Here is a 16,140-nt window from a genome sequence, read left to right as displayed (position 1 = left end):
TCCAGACTGCTCGGGATCCCGAAAAGTCGGTAAGTCATTTCCCGAAGTCGGGATTGGGACGAGAATTTTTTTTCCCGATCCTGGTCACGACTTTTCGGGATCCCGCACACCCCTAGTTATGGTGATAAAATGCTGTTCCTTTCTTGGCCGCTTTGGAGAGGAGGGATTGTAAGGTTGCCGCTTGTTGCACAAATAGGCGAGCAGCGGTAGATCTAATCGGGTCTTTGACGGCACGTTTCTTCGTAAATTAACGCGGCAAACAGCCGATCACTGCCAGTAAGGCGGGTCCCGCGCCGGATGAAAGCTTGCCTCGACTCTACGTAGTAGAATGAAAGATTCCTTTGGTTCCTAAGCCAGTTTCATACAGTACAAATCTCACAGTGATATCCATTGGATACCCACAATGTCCAGATCAGATCCATGGATATTATGGATATCCATTGGATGTCCATACCATTTCTGGATATCTAATTCTGGATATCATTGAACGTCTAGAGGATATCCAGAACTGGACATCTAAAACTCGACAAATTATTGATATCTAATACACAGCCTAAACGTGTGTAGAACTGGTTGTAAGAAACATTGTTAATTCCGAATATCAAATATCGTCGCCAAAACACTTCCAAAACTGAATATCCAAAACACATCCAATTCTGGATATCCAAAACATATCCAGATCTTGTCCAAAACTGGATATCCAAAACATATCCAAAATACATACAATTCTGGATATCTAATACATGTCTAGAACTGATCCAGAACTTGTTATTCAACAACGAACCTAAATAGGACATGTTTCGAATATTAGAAAATGGTAGGGGTGTGCCTGATCCCGAAAAGTCGGGACCGGGATCGGGAAAAAAAATTCCCGTCCCTATCCCGACTTTTTGGGATCCCGAGCACTCGGAAAATACCGAATGGTCATGTTTAAAAGTCGTTAATTCTCGACGATTTCTCCATTATAAATGCCTGGAACTTATCGAAAATGGTTTGTTTTTGTACCAGAAATACGAAAACATCACTTAAAGTGAAAATGACATGTAGAATTCGAGATTTCCAGAGCTTCAGGAACATTTCCCGTCCCGAAAATTTCCCGACTTGGTCGGGAAATTGCAAATACCTTCCGTCCCGAATGTCGGGACTTAAAAATTTCCCATCCCGAACCAAAATATTCTGTCTCACACAGCCCTAGAAAATGGTCATAGTATTCCCGTTGTGTATACTTTTTTATACTTTATCTTGTAATTGAGACAATAATTGCACTGAAGCATTAGCGTTTCTAAACTTATTTACTTGTTATATTTAGTGATTTAATATTTTCTTCTTAGAATCATAAAATGTCGATTTAGTCTTACTAACTGCTACAATACAATCGAGACTAAAATCGAGTAAATCCTACTTAGCTCAACCGGGAAAACCCGTTCCTTATATATATTTAGCATGGACAGTAGCTATGCACATAATTTTCAGTTCGTGTGCTTTACTCCTGAGGCCTGAGTGAATCAGAAGCTTGTGATTGTTTTCCTTGTTGGTGAGAGCTATTAGCGATTGAAACATTTTATAATCTTATAATCTTACAATACACTGCATACAAGATACGGGCTAATGCTCGCTTATAGCATCACAAATCTCCAAGAAATATTCCCAGATAGCACACAAGCTTGCGGAAAGCTTACGATAGCAAGCTTGTTATGGCAAGCTGGACGCAAGCTTGAAGTAATTATTACTTAGCGTGGGTGGGTACATTTTAAAAAATATATAACAATAGACACACCCATTTATAATAACAAAAGACACTCGGACGTTATCTTTCTCACAATCTTGACGAGAAATGAAGAGGAGTGTGACCACCACATGTCCGCGTGGGTGCCCCTACAAGAATTGGCAACGCCAATGGAACATATAATAGTCACATGTCACGTCAACATTCTGAAGAAGGTAAGGTCAGAGTGTCTTTAAGTTTGTCCGGAACTTTATCTACGTACGAGGATATGTCATTGACTTTACATGGGCAGGACAGGACGGGGCATTATCATTATATAATATTAAATATTATATCCTGTTTATTACATCATTATACTACCTCTCCAGGTTTAACCCGACGATCCCCAGATAGCACGTAAATTAACTGCAAGTACGCGTATGCACTAGATTCGATATTATCTCGCAAGACTTGCCTCACGCTTCAAGTTGGATACAAGTTTAATCTAAGTGTGCAAGAAACATGAGTTTGCAATTTAAGTCCACATAAGTTTGCCGCAAATGCGCACATGTTAATTTGCTTTTTACTGGCGTGTCACACTTGTAGCAATACTGCAGTACAATTTACCACTAGTACACATGTTGAACTTCGGATGGTGCATTTTGATTTGGTAATTGATACGCCATTTTTATTAATAAGCAGTGGCGGCGATTTGGAGCCCTGGCGTCGCAGCGCAATACTCTAACCACAGCCTTGGTCTAATAACCACTCACCTGGGTCCATACTTGCTGGTGTTGATTTGCGCATAGGCCACGGCTCGTAGGGAGAAGGTGCAGAGATAAAGGGAGAGCATGATGAAGTCTAGCCAGTTCCACCATTGGCGGATGTACGCTTTGAAGCCTTCTTCCCACAGTTGCTTGCACTCGGACCAAACCTTTCGGAAAGATAATCAAGTTAGCTTCAAACAGGTAATCAAAAATCATTCACTTTAAAGGTCATGTAGTATATAAAATAACATAAGCGTTAAAAAAAAAGTGTCTGCATCCCCTATTCTCACTTTCATAAAGGATTTACAGTACCTTCACTTTTCCGAATAATGATGCTCAGGATTTTTTCAAGATAGGGAGTGAATAGGATAAGTTAGAATTGAGAAAAACAACATGTGCGGCTTAAGAGAGAAAACATGTGTAATATTTTAAGCTTTTGCATTACAAGGACGAAGAAGCCTTACATAAAGCATTTGTTCTTCTGTCGGTCGCTTGATTGAGTTTTTGTTGTAAGTCAACTTTATGCACAATATGGCTAATCGGGACTGGACCTACAGTTTAAAGTGGGATCCGAACCACCATGTGCCTCGACCGGAAGTCGAGCTCGGTACCCCTTGATTACAAGGCGACACGCTGTCTTGTTTTCAACTCCGTAACCATATTAACTAGAGGCCCGTTCTTTTTAATTTGTTACAGGACATACATAAATGTCACGAATCCAAATTTTAAACAATTCAATACCCAGGTTATGATAGCATAATTCCGACATTGGCATGTGCTGGTACAGAAGCCAGCCACACTGTGCAACATCTCTTCACGTTTTTGCTGACCACTTATTTTATTTTGTAGCGAACCTTAAGAAAAAGGTCGTAAACCAATTTTGGAATAATTCAGAGTACACTGATTGAAGAGTTTTTACGCGCCAATTTTTCATAGTTCGTTCTCCCCCGAGGTAATTAGAAGGACTTCCTGAGTTGGGAAGACATTTCACTGTAATATCCAAGATCAGTTCCTGATCTATTTTCATTGGAATTTTCATAGTTCCTGAACTGGGAAATCCTGAATCTGTAATAAATCCTCTTTTGATGCAAGCTTAGTAAGGAAAATGAAATTATTCATACATCCAATCCAATCGTTTCGCAAACTCTGCATTGATACGTACAAAATAGGAGATTATCTAGAATATCTCCGAAAATATCATAGCTGTCTTAATTTAGTGTAGATTTAGACATGTCATACCTCTGATCCGACAGTGGAACTCATATTTACCCCATGTAAACGAAAGCCGAATCTAAGCAAAAGCCACGACTCTTCGTACTAAAACTTTCATTAAGCTACGTTTCCATTCTGACAAGTTCCACACTCATGACGCGCAACATGCTCCGGCGCATGTTGCGCGTCATTTAGTACGCCGTTTCCAATTGAAAACTACTTCTGCAAATTACGCCCGCAAAAACACGAATGCAGGACCGCAGTGCTGTAGAGTGGTTCAGTATTTCTTCTCTTGTATTGTAATAATTTGGAGGTGATTTAACTTGTGTAAAGATGGACAATACAGCTTGGCGGGTTTTGTGGTTATGGCAGGCGCGTACCATGAACTTCTAAAAGAGAGGCGTTCCACAACACTAACTCCTGTTCATATTGCTCTATAAGTTTTACTATTTCATCTTTCGACACTCCATATTGTCCACAAAACCAACACTCACGTACAACTAGACAACAAACCACAACAACTACACTCAAGTAACAGGACGTTGTGTCGTGACGCCGCTTCAGTCCGAACAGCGAGCACGTGGTTGTAGACGCGTCGTCTGTTTCTATTCTAGTGCGCATGCCCGTGCCCCAGGAACTTGCTGCAGGTTGTTTCCATTGTCCGGGGCGCATGACGCGGCGCATGTTGTGCGTCAAAATCGTTTGGGGCAATTTTATCCCTGGCACTTGCGCCGCGGCATGTTGCAGACAGTTTCCATTTCAACAAATACTTGGCACATGCCGCGTCGCATGGCGCGCGTCATTTTGCGCGGCAAATTTGTGGTAATGGAAACGGGGCTTTACACACACACACACGCACGGTTGGGAATTGAATGCACATACACGGTGGCGCATATTGTATCTACCAATATCAGTTGGCAACCCTGTCGGAATGCAAGTGCGCATGCGCAAGAGCCACCCATGCTTAGACAGCTGAATGTCTCGCAATAAGTCTGCCATGGAACGTTGGCCGGTTCATACACGTATCGCGGCAGTAGAGGTGTTCATCTGATAGGATTCGTTCAGGAGACGCAGCGGGCACTGAGACGTTGGTTCAATGAAGGTCGCGATCAACCTGTGTCAGAGCGTCACACCATGATAAGACGAGTCAGGCAATAGAGAGCCAATGGCAACGTGCGGAAACAGAAGTCTCCAAGTCGGAGGAGGCGTATTTTCTGGCGTCCTGATGCTTCTCAGTGCAGTACCCGCTACATATCCTGAATGGCACCCGTTCGGATGAACGCCTCCACAGCAATGATTTGTGTCTGAAGAAGCAAACGTTCCATTGGAGACTGATAACGAGACTTGCAGCTGCTTAGGCATGGGAGACTTCTGCTCATGCGCAGCTGCATTCTGACAGGGTTGCCAACTGATATTGGTATATACAATATGCGCCACGCTATTTTCAAATATTAGATAGCATATGAAACACAAATGGTTCAATATTAGAATGGACTTCTGCAGCCTTATGACAATATCCTTTCCTACAATTTAGTCTTCGTCCAGTTGGTACAAGGGTTATAAACACCTCGACTTTGTCACTGATACATCCAATTACATAAGAAATAGTTGCCTCCCATGTTGCCTTGAACTTTCATCGGCTTGTAAAAGCTTTTTCTTTTTTTTAATCCCTCTACATTGAACTTCTAAGTGAAAATATTATAGTGAACCGCCCCCAATGCCTCCCCCCCCCCACGTGCGTACGCATATGCATACTTCCCTGAAAATCACAATATTCAAAAAGACCTTTCTACTTTAAGCATCCCCCTCCCGCTTCATTCTTCTTCGCCTGAGAGATCCACGTGTGCTTCCTTTTAGTTTTTCCCTGTGCCTAGAATTACCTCGAAGAACACACAAGATCTGTTGACACTGCCAACCAACTTTATTTAAGTAGAAAACGAGGTTGTTGGGGTTCAGCAGCGAACCGTGCCCCGCTTGGATGAAACTTAATCCAGTGCAGCGCCATGGCAAAGAAGGGTGGGTTGAGGATCCCCCTCCCCTAATACGCACGGTTAACTTTAATCCCTTCCGGTGAGGTTAAGCAACAGTGAACTGCCACTTTTTAAGCTTCTTCACAACGCCATTTTATATCTTAATTCCACTTTAATCCATGAACATGCACAGTGGGCGAATGGTGTATTTTTTCATTAGACAAAGACAGGATGGTTCCAAAAAAACGAACCGAAACAGATAACTCTACTACAAAATTGTAATATTTTCGTAAGTATGTAGTTAATGATGGCGGTAAAGGTTGAAAGGATCTTGGCCTGACAGAACCTATTCTTCAAATATATTCGCAAGGGTGCTGAAAGTTCTCGGCCTAACACATTTCCCACAATCTTAATCCATTTTGTCACTGCAGCTGGAAAGTGGTTCTTTTGTGATGTAAAGTTCCAAAATGTAGCAACTTTGCTCTAATTTTTTAATCTTTTTCACATCAACTTAAAACTTATGAAAGGCAAGTGTCGAATTTTCAAATAGTGAACTCAGAGCGTGCAAAGAACTTCATCGATGGCGTAGTGGTAATGTCGTCACCTTGTAATCAAGAGATCCCAGGTTCGATACCCGTGGAGGCACATTACACAGTGGTTCGGATCCCACTTTAAACTGTAGGTAAAGTCCCGATTATCCTATCTGTGCATAAAGTGGACTTAAAAATCAAACAAATTTGAACTCGAAAAGTGTACAAATCATGTACAAAACAAGTTCTTTTTTACCTCCAGAAAAGAACTTCAAAGAAAATCCACGAGCGCATTATGCATTGTCACTTGGGTGACAAGTTCCCGTCATACTGACCTGTGAAACCGACTCAGTAGCAGACTTTCGATTTAGCCACGGAAAATACCAGGTTCAAGTGCTCATGTAGGCATGGGTTTTCTTTGTGAGTGTTACTTCATTAATTTCATCCAGTTAACATTCATCATCCCCATCGTCGCGATTAACCAAAAATTGCAGAAAGGTAACGTAAAATAACAAAAATACACACAAAATTCAATTGTGAAGAAGTGGTGTGTCAACTTCCAGCGTGGATATTTTCAGATCGGAAATGAAGAACCGCCAACAATGGTGTCAACTCCTCAAATTGTTGATAACATTCATAAGCTAATCTTGGTCAGTCGATGAATGTCAGTCCATTCGATTCCTGGGTACGTGTTGAATTCATAATTCCTGAACATTTGGATATACAGAGGCTGTCGGCTATATAGGTGCAGAAATGCTTGAATATTGATCAGCAAAGACATCGAGCGGATTCCTCAATGTCTTTGCATTTCCACTTTGATACCTCAAAGTGGAATTTTGCAAGAACTTTAACGATCTCGTGATACTCGAAGCTTTTGAGACTGTTGATGAAACGTGGAATCGGGAAACCAATTCATGGAATGACGACGCCGTAGCCAATGAAATTGAAGACCCAAAAGTCACCTGCAAAGGCCGCATCGACTGGTTTTGGGGATAAAGATGGGATTTTAATGGCAAACTATCTTCAGAAAGCCCCAAAAAATGACCCTACTCTAGCCAGAAGTGCCAATTAAAGAGGCTCTGAAAGATAAACGGGGAGAAATGCTTCGAGAGGATGTTCTCTTTTGCAGGAGAATCCGCCTGCTCACCGGGCCAGTAGGATAATGTCTATTTTAAAGAATCTTGGCATTCAGTTGAAAGATCATGCACCCTACTCACTAGATCTCGCTTCATAGGACTGTTTTCTATTTTCAAAAATTAAAATAAGTTTGAAGGGGAGCTGATAGCAACATCTGATTGGTATTTCGGTGTCCAATCATTTTTGATATTTATAACAATGAATGGAAGAAATGTGAAACCGGATGGAACTTCGTCGCCAGATACGTGAAGTTAAAATGACATGAGTGATGGAGTAGTAAAGCAAATGTCTATAGTCGAGAAGGGCGCCCGCAGGGAGGGGCGAGGGGGCACCTGAGATTTCAGAAAAGAGTTAATGTAATTCGAATGGTGACATTGTAGTGATATTTTATGAGAAAAAAATGTAATTTTCTGTAACTTACAGGCAGTAAGTTACAGCAACTATTAATATTATTATTATTATAAGTAATAGGGTTAAATTTAACTTAGTCTATTTTACACTGATTATGTAACTATAAAAACAGCTTTTTGTCAGTATACAGTTATGCAAATTGTATATAGATAAACAGAATATGAAAATTACAAATGTATGTAATTAAAAAAACATAAGTAGTAGCAGTAATAATAACAATAATAATAAAAATAATAGTAACAATAAAATCCGTAATCATAGCAAAAATAATATTAATAATGAAAGTTTCTATGACCCTGCCCCCCCCCCCTCCTGTGAAAAAATCCTGCGGGCGCTTTTGATAGTCGGTGGTGATTTCATTAACTCAAAAGTTCAAGAGGCACTGGTAATATCAAACTTATAGCCCATACTTAGCAGATTTCCATGTTTCTGGAATCAATATTTCAACAAAACGACGATGGCAGTGCAGAAATCATGTATTCACAAGCTGCTTCGTTCAGCAAGGAAAGAATAAAAAGAAAATGTAATTATTCTGTTGTGATATATGCCAATAAATATGAAAACAAAGTAGAAAAGCACTGTAAGGTATGACGATTATAAACATACAAAACTATTTGAAATTATTTCGTCGTTCTTTAAGAGCCCAAAGCAACTTACTTTACGGATATCACCTGCATACATTGCATTTTTTTTCCGAGCATTAATTACCTAATGAGGCATAGCCACAGACTGTGTAAGCTACGAGACAGACGATCGGCAATAAACATACCAAAAGTAATGAATAGCTCCATGCTATACCTATATGGACCAATTTTCCCACCGTTTGATATGACCAATAATTTCACCACCTATATTGTCATACGTGGTAGTTAAGTAATTTATGTTGTTCTAATTAGTGATAAGAGTGGAGTCCTCAAAATAGGATCACTTTCAAATGAAACACCAATACCATAAAATCGAAAGTAGTAATTTTTTTCGACATGAACTGAACAGCATCCGACAGGTACGTACCACGCCGAGCACCGTATGCAAGAAATCAAATCGCCGATAAAACTGTAATTTAAATCTGAGTAGTACAACCGCTCACAAAATCCACACTTGTCGTTACCTTGACTTTCCTCTAACGATTCGTCATCAGAACTGGTGGAGCTATCAGTTGAAGAAATGCCGTCTCTTTTTTTCTATAATGTGATGTTCTGTCGCCGCTTTGATTTTAGAACTTCTAGACTTTTAGATGCTGCTGCAAGGTCTCGTAATTTTCTCACATTATTTGGCGATGTTACATGGGCGTCTTTCTTCTCTTGTTGTTTTCTCTTTCGTGCTGGTGTTGGTTCTTTTTTGGTGAGGGTACGATGTTTATTAGTATATATGTGTAGTACGTGTGTGTGTTATATCCGTGTTTTCCTGTTTTCTAACATCTAATCATACATTCTGTTTACATATTGTGCTATTTTGTGGTGATCCGATTTGCACTACTTTTTATGATTAGATTTAAAGGATTAGTATAAAAGTAAAAAAAGTAAAGTTCTCCCCTGTGCATAGCACCACGCCATGAAGGCGTATAGGGGGTGTGGGGGTAACGCCCCACACTTTCTTGATCCGGTCGTGAGTGGGGGTGATGTGATCAGCATCACGCCCCTGACCGCCTTTACCCCCCAGGGTTTCCCCCAGGTACCCATGTTATTCGACGCTGGGTGGGCGCCGGGGCCGCTTCCATCGTTATTAAAGTTCCCGGATTTGAACCGGCCGGGGATCGAACCCGGGACCTTTAGCATGGTAGTCAGACGCGTTACCGACTGAGCCACCGCGGCCATAAAAGGATTAGTATACAAACTGCAAAGTACCACCTACACGAGCAACAGCAACAATGACCATGAAAACGTCAATGATATCGTATTTGTGTAGTATTCCTCCCATTTATAACACAGACATCAACACCTATATTACAACAATGTTTACCTTATGAGCCTAACCTAGTAGGTGAAGAAATATTTCACAGCAGTAAACATACACATTAGCCCACGTCAACGGTATGTTTCGAATCGCTTTGTCACAATGAATCAGAGTGAACACTGTACCCGTCCGCTTCTGTCTGCACGAGGCATGGGGTCACTCAGTGAGAATAGTAAAATACATCACCACGCCATATGTTCAGCGATGGAGACAGTAAACCTTAGGGCGATTCGATTTGCAGGCCGATCCGATTTTGAGGACTCCACTGTACATGATGAGTGTAGATTCATCTTCATATTCAGTTTATTACTGTACGTTATTCTAAATGTTCTGTCAGCTACACGTTATTACTTTTAGATCTTTTTAGAAAAGCAAAATGTGAATGCTCATAAGTGATTGAGTTTATTTATAAGTCCACTTTATGCACAGAAAAGCTAATTGAACTAAACCCAGGGTGCGAAATCATTTAAGACTGGTGGGGGGAGAAAGATCTTAATCTACAAACCCCCCTCCCCACAAACATACATATACATTATATGATATACATATTTATAATGTTATTAAAAGTAAAAATAAATTACTAAATTAAGTTACTAAATTAGAAATATATTATTATTATTAATAATAATATTATTAATTACCCAAAAATAAATAAATTTGTTACTTTTAAATATATCAGATATTATAAAGTAGCAAACTACTTCTTTACTAACTGGTTAAAGCTGTTAATAAATTATGAAATAGTTGAAGTGGTTTATTATGTGCAAGTTTTTATTAAGTTTTTGCTTTATGTTAATATAAATAAATTAGATTTCATAGTTATTATTGTCTTGCATTCTTGTTTTACTTAAATTGTGCGTATTGATGTAGATTTGTTAATGATCGCTTGCAGGGACGTAGCTAGGTTGATCAGTTCGGGGGGGCCAAATCTAAAATTTGTTCCTATGTAAATATTACCAGACAGTAAAGTTAAACAACTCTGCGTGACACACACACACACACACACACACACACACACACACACACACACACACATATATATATATATATATATATATATATATAATGTTTTATATGTACATTATATTACATTATAATATTGCTACATATATAGTGCATTGGTATATAAAACTACTACGAAGTGTATATAATATATATGTGAATACTGGAGGTCAAATAAACAGAGTTCAAGAATTTTCAGGAAGCAAATCAATTTATGAAAGTACTACTATTAAACTATTACTTTACAGTTTTCTTAATGTATTTTACTTTCTGCCTGTCTCAATGACAACTTCTTCTTTTTTATCGAAACTACTGTGGAAGTGCTAAGCTGATTTCTTGACATCTGATAAATTATTCTGTGCAGGATTTTTCCTATTTAGCTATTCTGGAGAATCCTCCTGTGGATTGCATTATTGTCTGTCAAGATATTTGATATTAAGTTTCCGGAAAGACAAAACTACTACATTTATTTTTAACACAGCTACAAATGCAACCATCATGAGGATTCTTCCAAACCTACAGGTGAAAGGGCCTCGCCGATGTTGTAGTGGTAAGGTCGTCGCCTTGTAATCAATGGGTCCCGGGTTCAATATCCGGTGGAGATAATGGCACAGTGGTTCGGATCCCACTTTAAACTGTAGGTCCAGTCCTGATTAGCCTTTCTGTGCATAAAGTGAAGACAACAAAACAAACCTACAGATGAAATCTTATACATATTCATTTTTCAGAATTTACGAAATCTGCTTAGCACTTTCAGAGGAGAGATGTTTTTGAAAATTCCTCTCTGCTGAGACATGCAAAAAAATCACACTTCTGGCTCCAGCAATAATAACACGAAGAAAAGATACAGCTAGGCGTAGAGAAGCTACTTTTGCGGTTTTCAGCGAATTCACACAAACACAAAGCTGCGCTGAATAGCATACTGTTTTTACTATAAAATCACTGAAAAAACTGTTATACCTGTTCTTTAATTGCAATACAATTCCACAACGAAATATTTTCATAATTACCATTATTAATTACAACTGAGAATAATTTCTATGTATCAATAAGCACAACACATTTTCAGATTTTAACTATTTAGTATTTTCAGAGCACTCCCGCATATAGTTTTAGTCATTATTTGGTGTCCTAGAACTCAATCGTTAGGGCGTCTGACTACCTTGAGAAAGACTCGGGTTCGATCCCCGGCGGAGGTGAACCGGGATTTTTTCCCATCTGTTCAAGCGGCACGGGCGCCCACCCAGCGTCGTATAAAGTGGGTCCATGGAGGGAACTCTGGCGGATAAAGGCGGCCACCTTCGGCCGTGATCAAGAAAGTATGGAGCCCAAACTCCACACTCTCTATACGCCTACATGGCGTGGTGAAAAGCACAGGGGAGCACTTTACTTTTTACATTATTTGGTATCCAGTATGTCATCATTAACAAAACATATTACATACACGCACGCACACATACACTGTTTTTTGGGATAACAATTATAATTTGTTACTTATTAGAAACGCTTATATTGAGAGCGAAGCAAACTAGAAAAATATTACTAATTTCATATCTTTCATTCTTTCAAGCAAGCAATAACAATTTTACTTTCACGAGTCATCATGTAAGTAAACTGCTACATTTTCTTCGTCCTCTTGCATCTGCCCCGCCTCCCTCTCCCAAAGCCCTCCTGCCTCCTCACTCAAGTCATTCCTTGCTCGAGGGCACCGAGGTCATTGGACCGTTCTGGTACTTGGCACCCTGGATAGAAGCAAAATCTAGCAGAATGAACAAAATGAATCGGAAACAAAGATTTACTGGGGAAGGGAAAATTTAACCATATTTGCGTGTAGCCTTTCAGAAACTGTGCTCTCAAACAGCAGGGGTACAACCCAGGGATAAGTCTTCTCTACCATTTGATTGTCATTTCCTTCCCTTTATCTTCTCCATCTTTCCCTTGTTCCCTTGAAGCAAGAAAGACCGCTCCTTGCAATTTGTCAGGTTCGACAGGTGACGACTGTCCTTTCGCAGGAATATTTTATGACAGGCAGTTCAGAGAGTATTTGGGACGCAGTGCCGCCTTTGGTTGTCCGCAACCTTCGCGCCAACATTTGTTGAACAAGCTTGTTGTATTGTCTCCATTCAAGCTTTGTGCTGGTCTTAGGACCACCTTGTGCCTTGTCAAGACGTTGCTTTCCTGAAGATAGAAGATCGCGTTTTATTCGTATTTCTGGGCCTCCTCGATGGCGCACTGGTAGCGTCGTTGCCTTGTAATTAAGGGGTCCCGGGTTCGATACCCGGTGGAGGCACATAGTGGTTCGGACCCCACTTTAAACTGTAGGTCCAATCCCCATTAGCCTTACTGTGCATAAAGTGGACTTAAAACAATAACTCAATCAATCAATCGTATTTCTGGCTGCGAATTTAGGCAGGGACGTAATGATAACAATAATAGGACGTTACAAAATCATATTAATAATAGTAATAATGATGACGCCTTTAACATTGAAATTATTTTCAAATTTAAATTCTAGCAGTATTCCAGCGCAAGCAGCACTTTACATTACGCGAGTGATTTGTAACTCTCCTCCAGACACAAACGTACGCAGGATTTTCTTTCGGAGGGGAGGTGGAGAGAGACAATATAAAATATTTGGTAATTACCACTTTTGGGATTCCTTTTTAAAGTTGTTCAAAGAGAGAAATGGTATCTAGGGTCATTTTAGGGGGTGTGAGGGTTGCACTTACCAATTTGTTTTTTTCCCCGAGTTCTTTACAGATTTCATTTCAAAATTTTGTTTTTCTCAAAGTTTCTGGAGAGTTGTAGCCTCATCAGCTCCCCCATGTGTACACCAATGCCTCGAGATGTAATAGGAAAAATAGGAAGCGTGCCACTTTTCTTTCGAAAATTGTGCACCTCTAAACTTGCACCCTGCATTATCGCAAAACGACGTTGGTGGTTTGTACAAGTGTCATGAAGACACTGATTTAGGTATTTTTACACTTTGTTTATTTCTGTATCAGTTCGTGTTATCAGTAGGGAGCGCGTTTATAATAGCCACAAACCATGCTAAATAGACAGGTAAATTGGCGCCAAAAATGACAAAAGTAGGTAGTGAATATCAACTTGTTATTACCTTTCTTTTCAGTTCATTTGTGAGTTTTCCTTCATTAATTGCCATTTACTTTTATTCTATGTATATTTTATTTTTCAAATTTTGTACCGCTTTTTTGTTACTTTTAGTTAATCGCAATGTTGACGATTATGAATGGCAATTAATGAAGGAAAACTCGCAAACGGCCATCACAATTATATGTAATATGCAGAATATTATTAGCGACTCAAATATTCTGGTTTTTCTTGTTGTTTTTTAACATTCTCAAGAATAAATTCACATTTTTGCCTTATATTGCATATTTCTTATAACGACACGTTCACCACGGCGGGTCTCCCAGGTGTGGTTTACCACGTTCCCTTATAACCAAAGAGTGCCAGGATCAAGTCCCGATGGAGGCACATTACACAATGGGTCGGAGTCCAATTGACATTATAAATCCAGTTGCAATTAATATATTTGAGCATAAAATGGACTTTAAACTATTTTTGATTACGATGACAAGTTATTGTAATAATGAAAGAAAATAATATCTCCTTCAGGATTCAAACCTAGGACTCAGTTTTACAGAAATTGTAATCTCTAGACCAGTGGTTCCCAAAGTGTGCGCCGCGGCGCCCTGGTAGGCTTACGGGGCCGCCGCGTGATGTTCCAATATTTTCAATGAAATTCAGTCATCGATATGATTGTTCCAAATACATGTTCTTATTTTGTACTTGTTACATAAAAAATGTTTCTGAATTTTAAATATGTTTATTTTTTAACTTAAGGCAAGCAACGTAAGCACACTAACAGAGCGTTACAAGTGTTAGATAGGGCCTCCCCGGTCGCGTAGTGTTAGAGTTCGCCACCTTGTAATTAAGGGGTCCCGGGTTCGTTACCCGGTTGAGTCACATAGTGGTTCGGATCCCACTTTAAACTGTAGGTTCAGTCCCAATTAGCCTTACTATGCATGGACTTAAAACATCAATTCAGTCAATCAAAGCAAGTACTAGATAGGCCTACATTCATGACGTAGGCGCTGTGAAAAAATCTTGAAACACGAAGGGCGCCGTGAAACGAAAATGTTTGGAAACCCCTGCTCTAGACAGTGGAGATTAGCTTTGTTCCTTCGTTCGTCAGTGCTGTATATATTTTTTAAAACAATGCAAATATAGGTAAAAATTATTTCTCCGTTCTGCGAGGTATCGGTAGACCGTTAACATCTGCTAGCAATGCCAACAATGCATTAGTGTACAAGTTATTATCTCGGCTTCCACTCTCTCCGACATTCATTCTAAACCATGGCATTACTTATTTAATTTATTCCAGTGTTCGTGGCGGAGTGGTAAGCGTAAAGGGCTACGAAATCAGAGATCCCATGTTCAAACCTCCACCAGCCATTGGTGACTCATTCTGTTTGTCTATGCTCCCATCACTTTTCCATCCATCCATCATTCATCAATCCACATCGACTTGTCGTAAAAATTAACCTACGAGGTAGGAAAAAAGGTAAAATAGCCAAAATGGAAACCTATTGAATTTTAGCCGCCTCAGTGGCTGAGCACGTTAGCTCCCGAATTACGATTTTGTCCCCAAATGTTCTATGTCCTCTTCATGCACAAATAGGAGGCCAATCGGGACTGGACGTACAGTTTAAAGTTTGATCCGAACCACTATGTGCGTCCACTAGATATCGAACCAAGGATATATATGGAATTATATGGTGACGACATTACCACTACGCGATGTCCTCCCCTGGACAGGCAGGCGTGTCTTTTGTTACTGTCCATTCATTAATTTCTTGTATCACCGTTGCATATCTTTGAAGAAAATCAAAGTACATTCCGTGTTCGAATTAAAATGGGGGGGGGGGGAGTTTTTAATTTAACTCCTGACCATGTAAAGAATTTACCCTCATAAGTATATTCTAGATCATATTTTGCCATTGCTCAGAATTTGACGCAATCATTTCTTTCAATTTCAAGTAAATGTTACATTAATATCAACATATATATTGTCAGTTTCTGAACTATATTTTACATTAAAATTAATACTGTTGTAGGTTTGCAAATTACAATATATATTTAATGAGAAAATATTTCCTGATTAATTTGCCTTCCTCTAAGAAAAATAATTCTGATATTAAATAAAAGTCCACTGAGACGAGATCAGTGATTACTGAAACCTTGTACACTAATTGGAAAATTTGTGTTATTTACTTTGAACCCAAGAAATTTATATAAATCAGTCCGTATGTTTTAGATACGGGATTCTTGAAACCCCTCCCCTAGAGAAATTTCTGCCCAACGCAGTTGGCTTTCTGTCAGGTATAATTCTCAAAATTAGAATAGGGAAGCTGTGAAATTTTTCCCTC

The 16,140-nt window shown here is 39.5% G+C and overlaps 1 protein-coding gene across 1 annotated transcript in view; it reads right to left on the bottom strand.

Annotated features, from left to right (window-relative positions):
• The window catches only part of LOC145991421 (transient-receptor-potential-like protein), an 885,379-nt gene that overhangs the window by 62,772 nt on the left and 806,467 nt on the right, over window positions 1-16,140 (bottom strand). Inside the window, exon 10 of the mRNA XM_083127420.1 lies at window positions 2,479-2,639. Within this exon, the coding sequence (XP_082983546.1) occupies window positions 2,479-2,639 (161 nt within the window). The remainder of the gene's footprint in view (window positions 1-2,478; window positions 2,640-16,140) is intronic.

Source organism: Lepisma saccharinum, chromosome 8 (genome assembly GCF_977018435.1).
Source record: "Lepisma saccharinum chromosome 8, izLepSacc3.1, whole genome shotgun sequence".
Taxonomy (NCBI): Eukaryota; Metazoa; Arthropoda; class Insecta; order Zygentoma; family Lepismatidae; genus Lepisma; species Lepisma saccharinum.
Note: the sequence above shows the minus strand (reverse complement) of the source record. Positions and strands in the feature narration are given on the sequence as shown.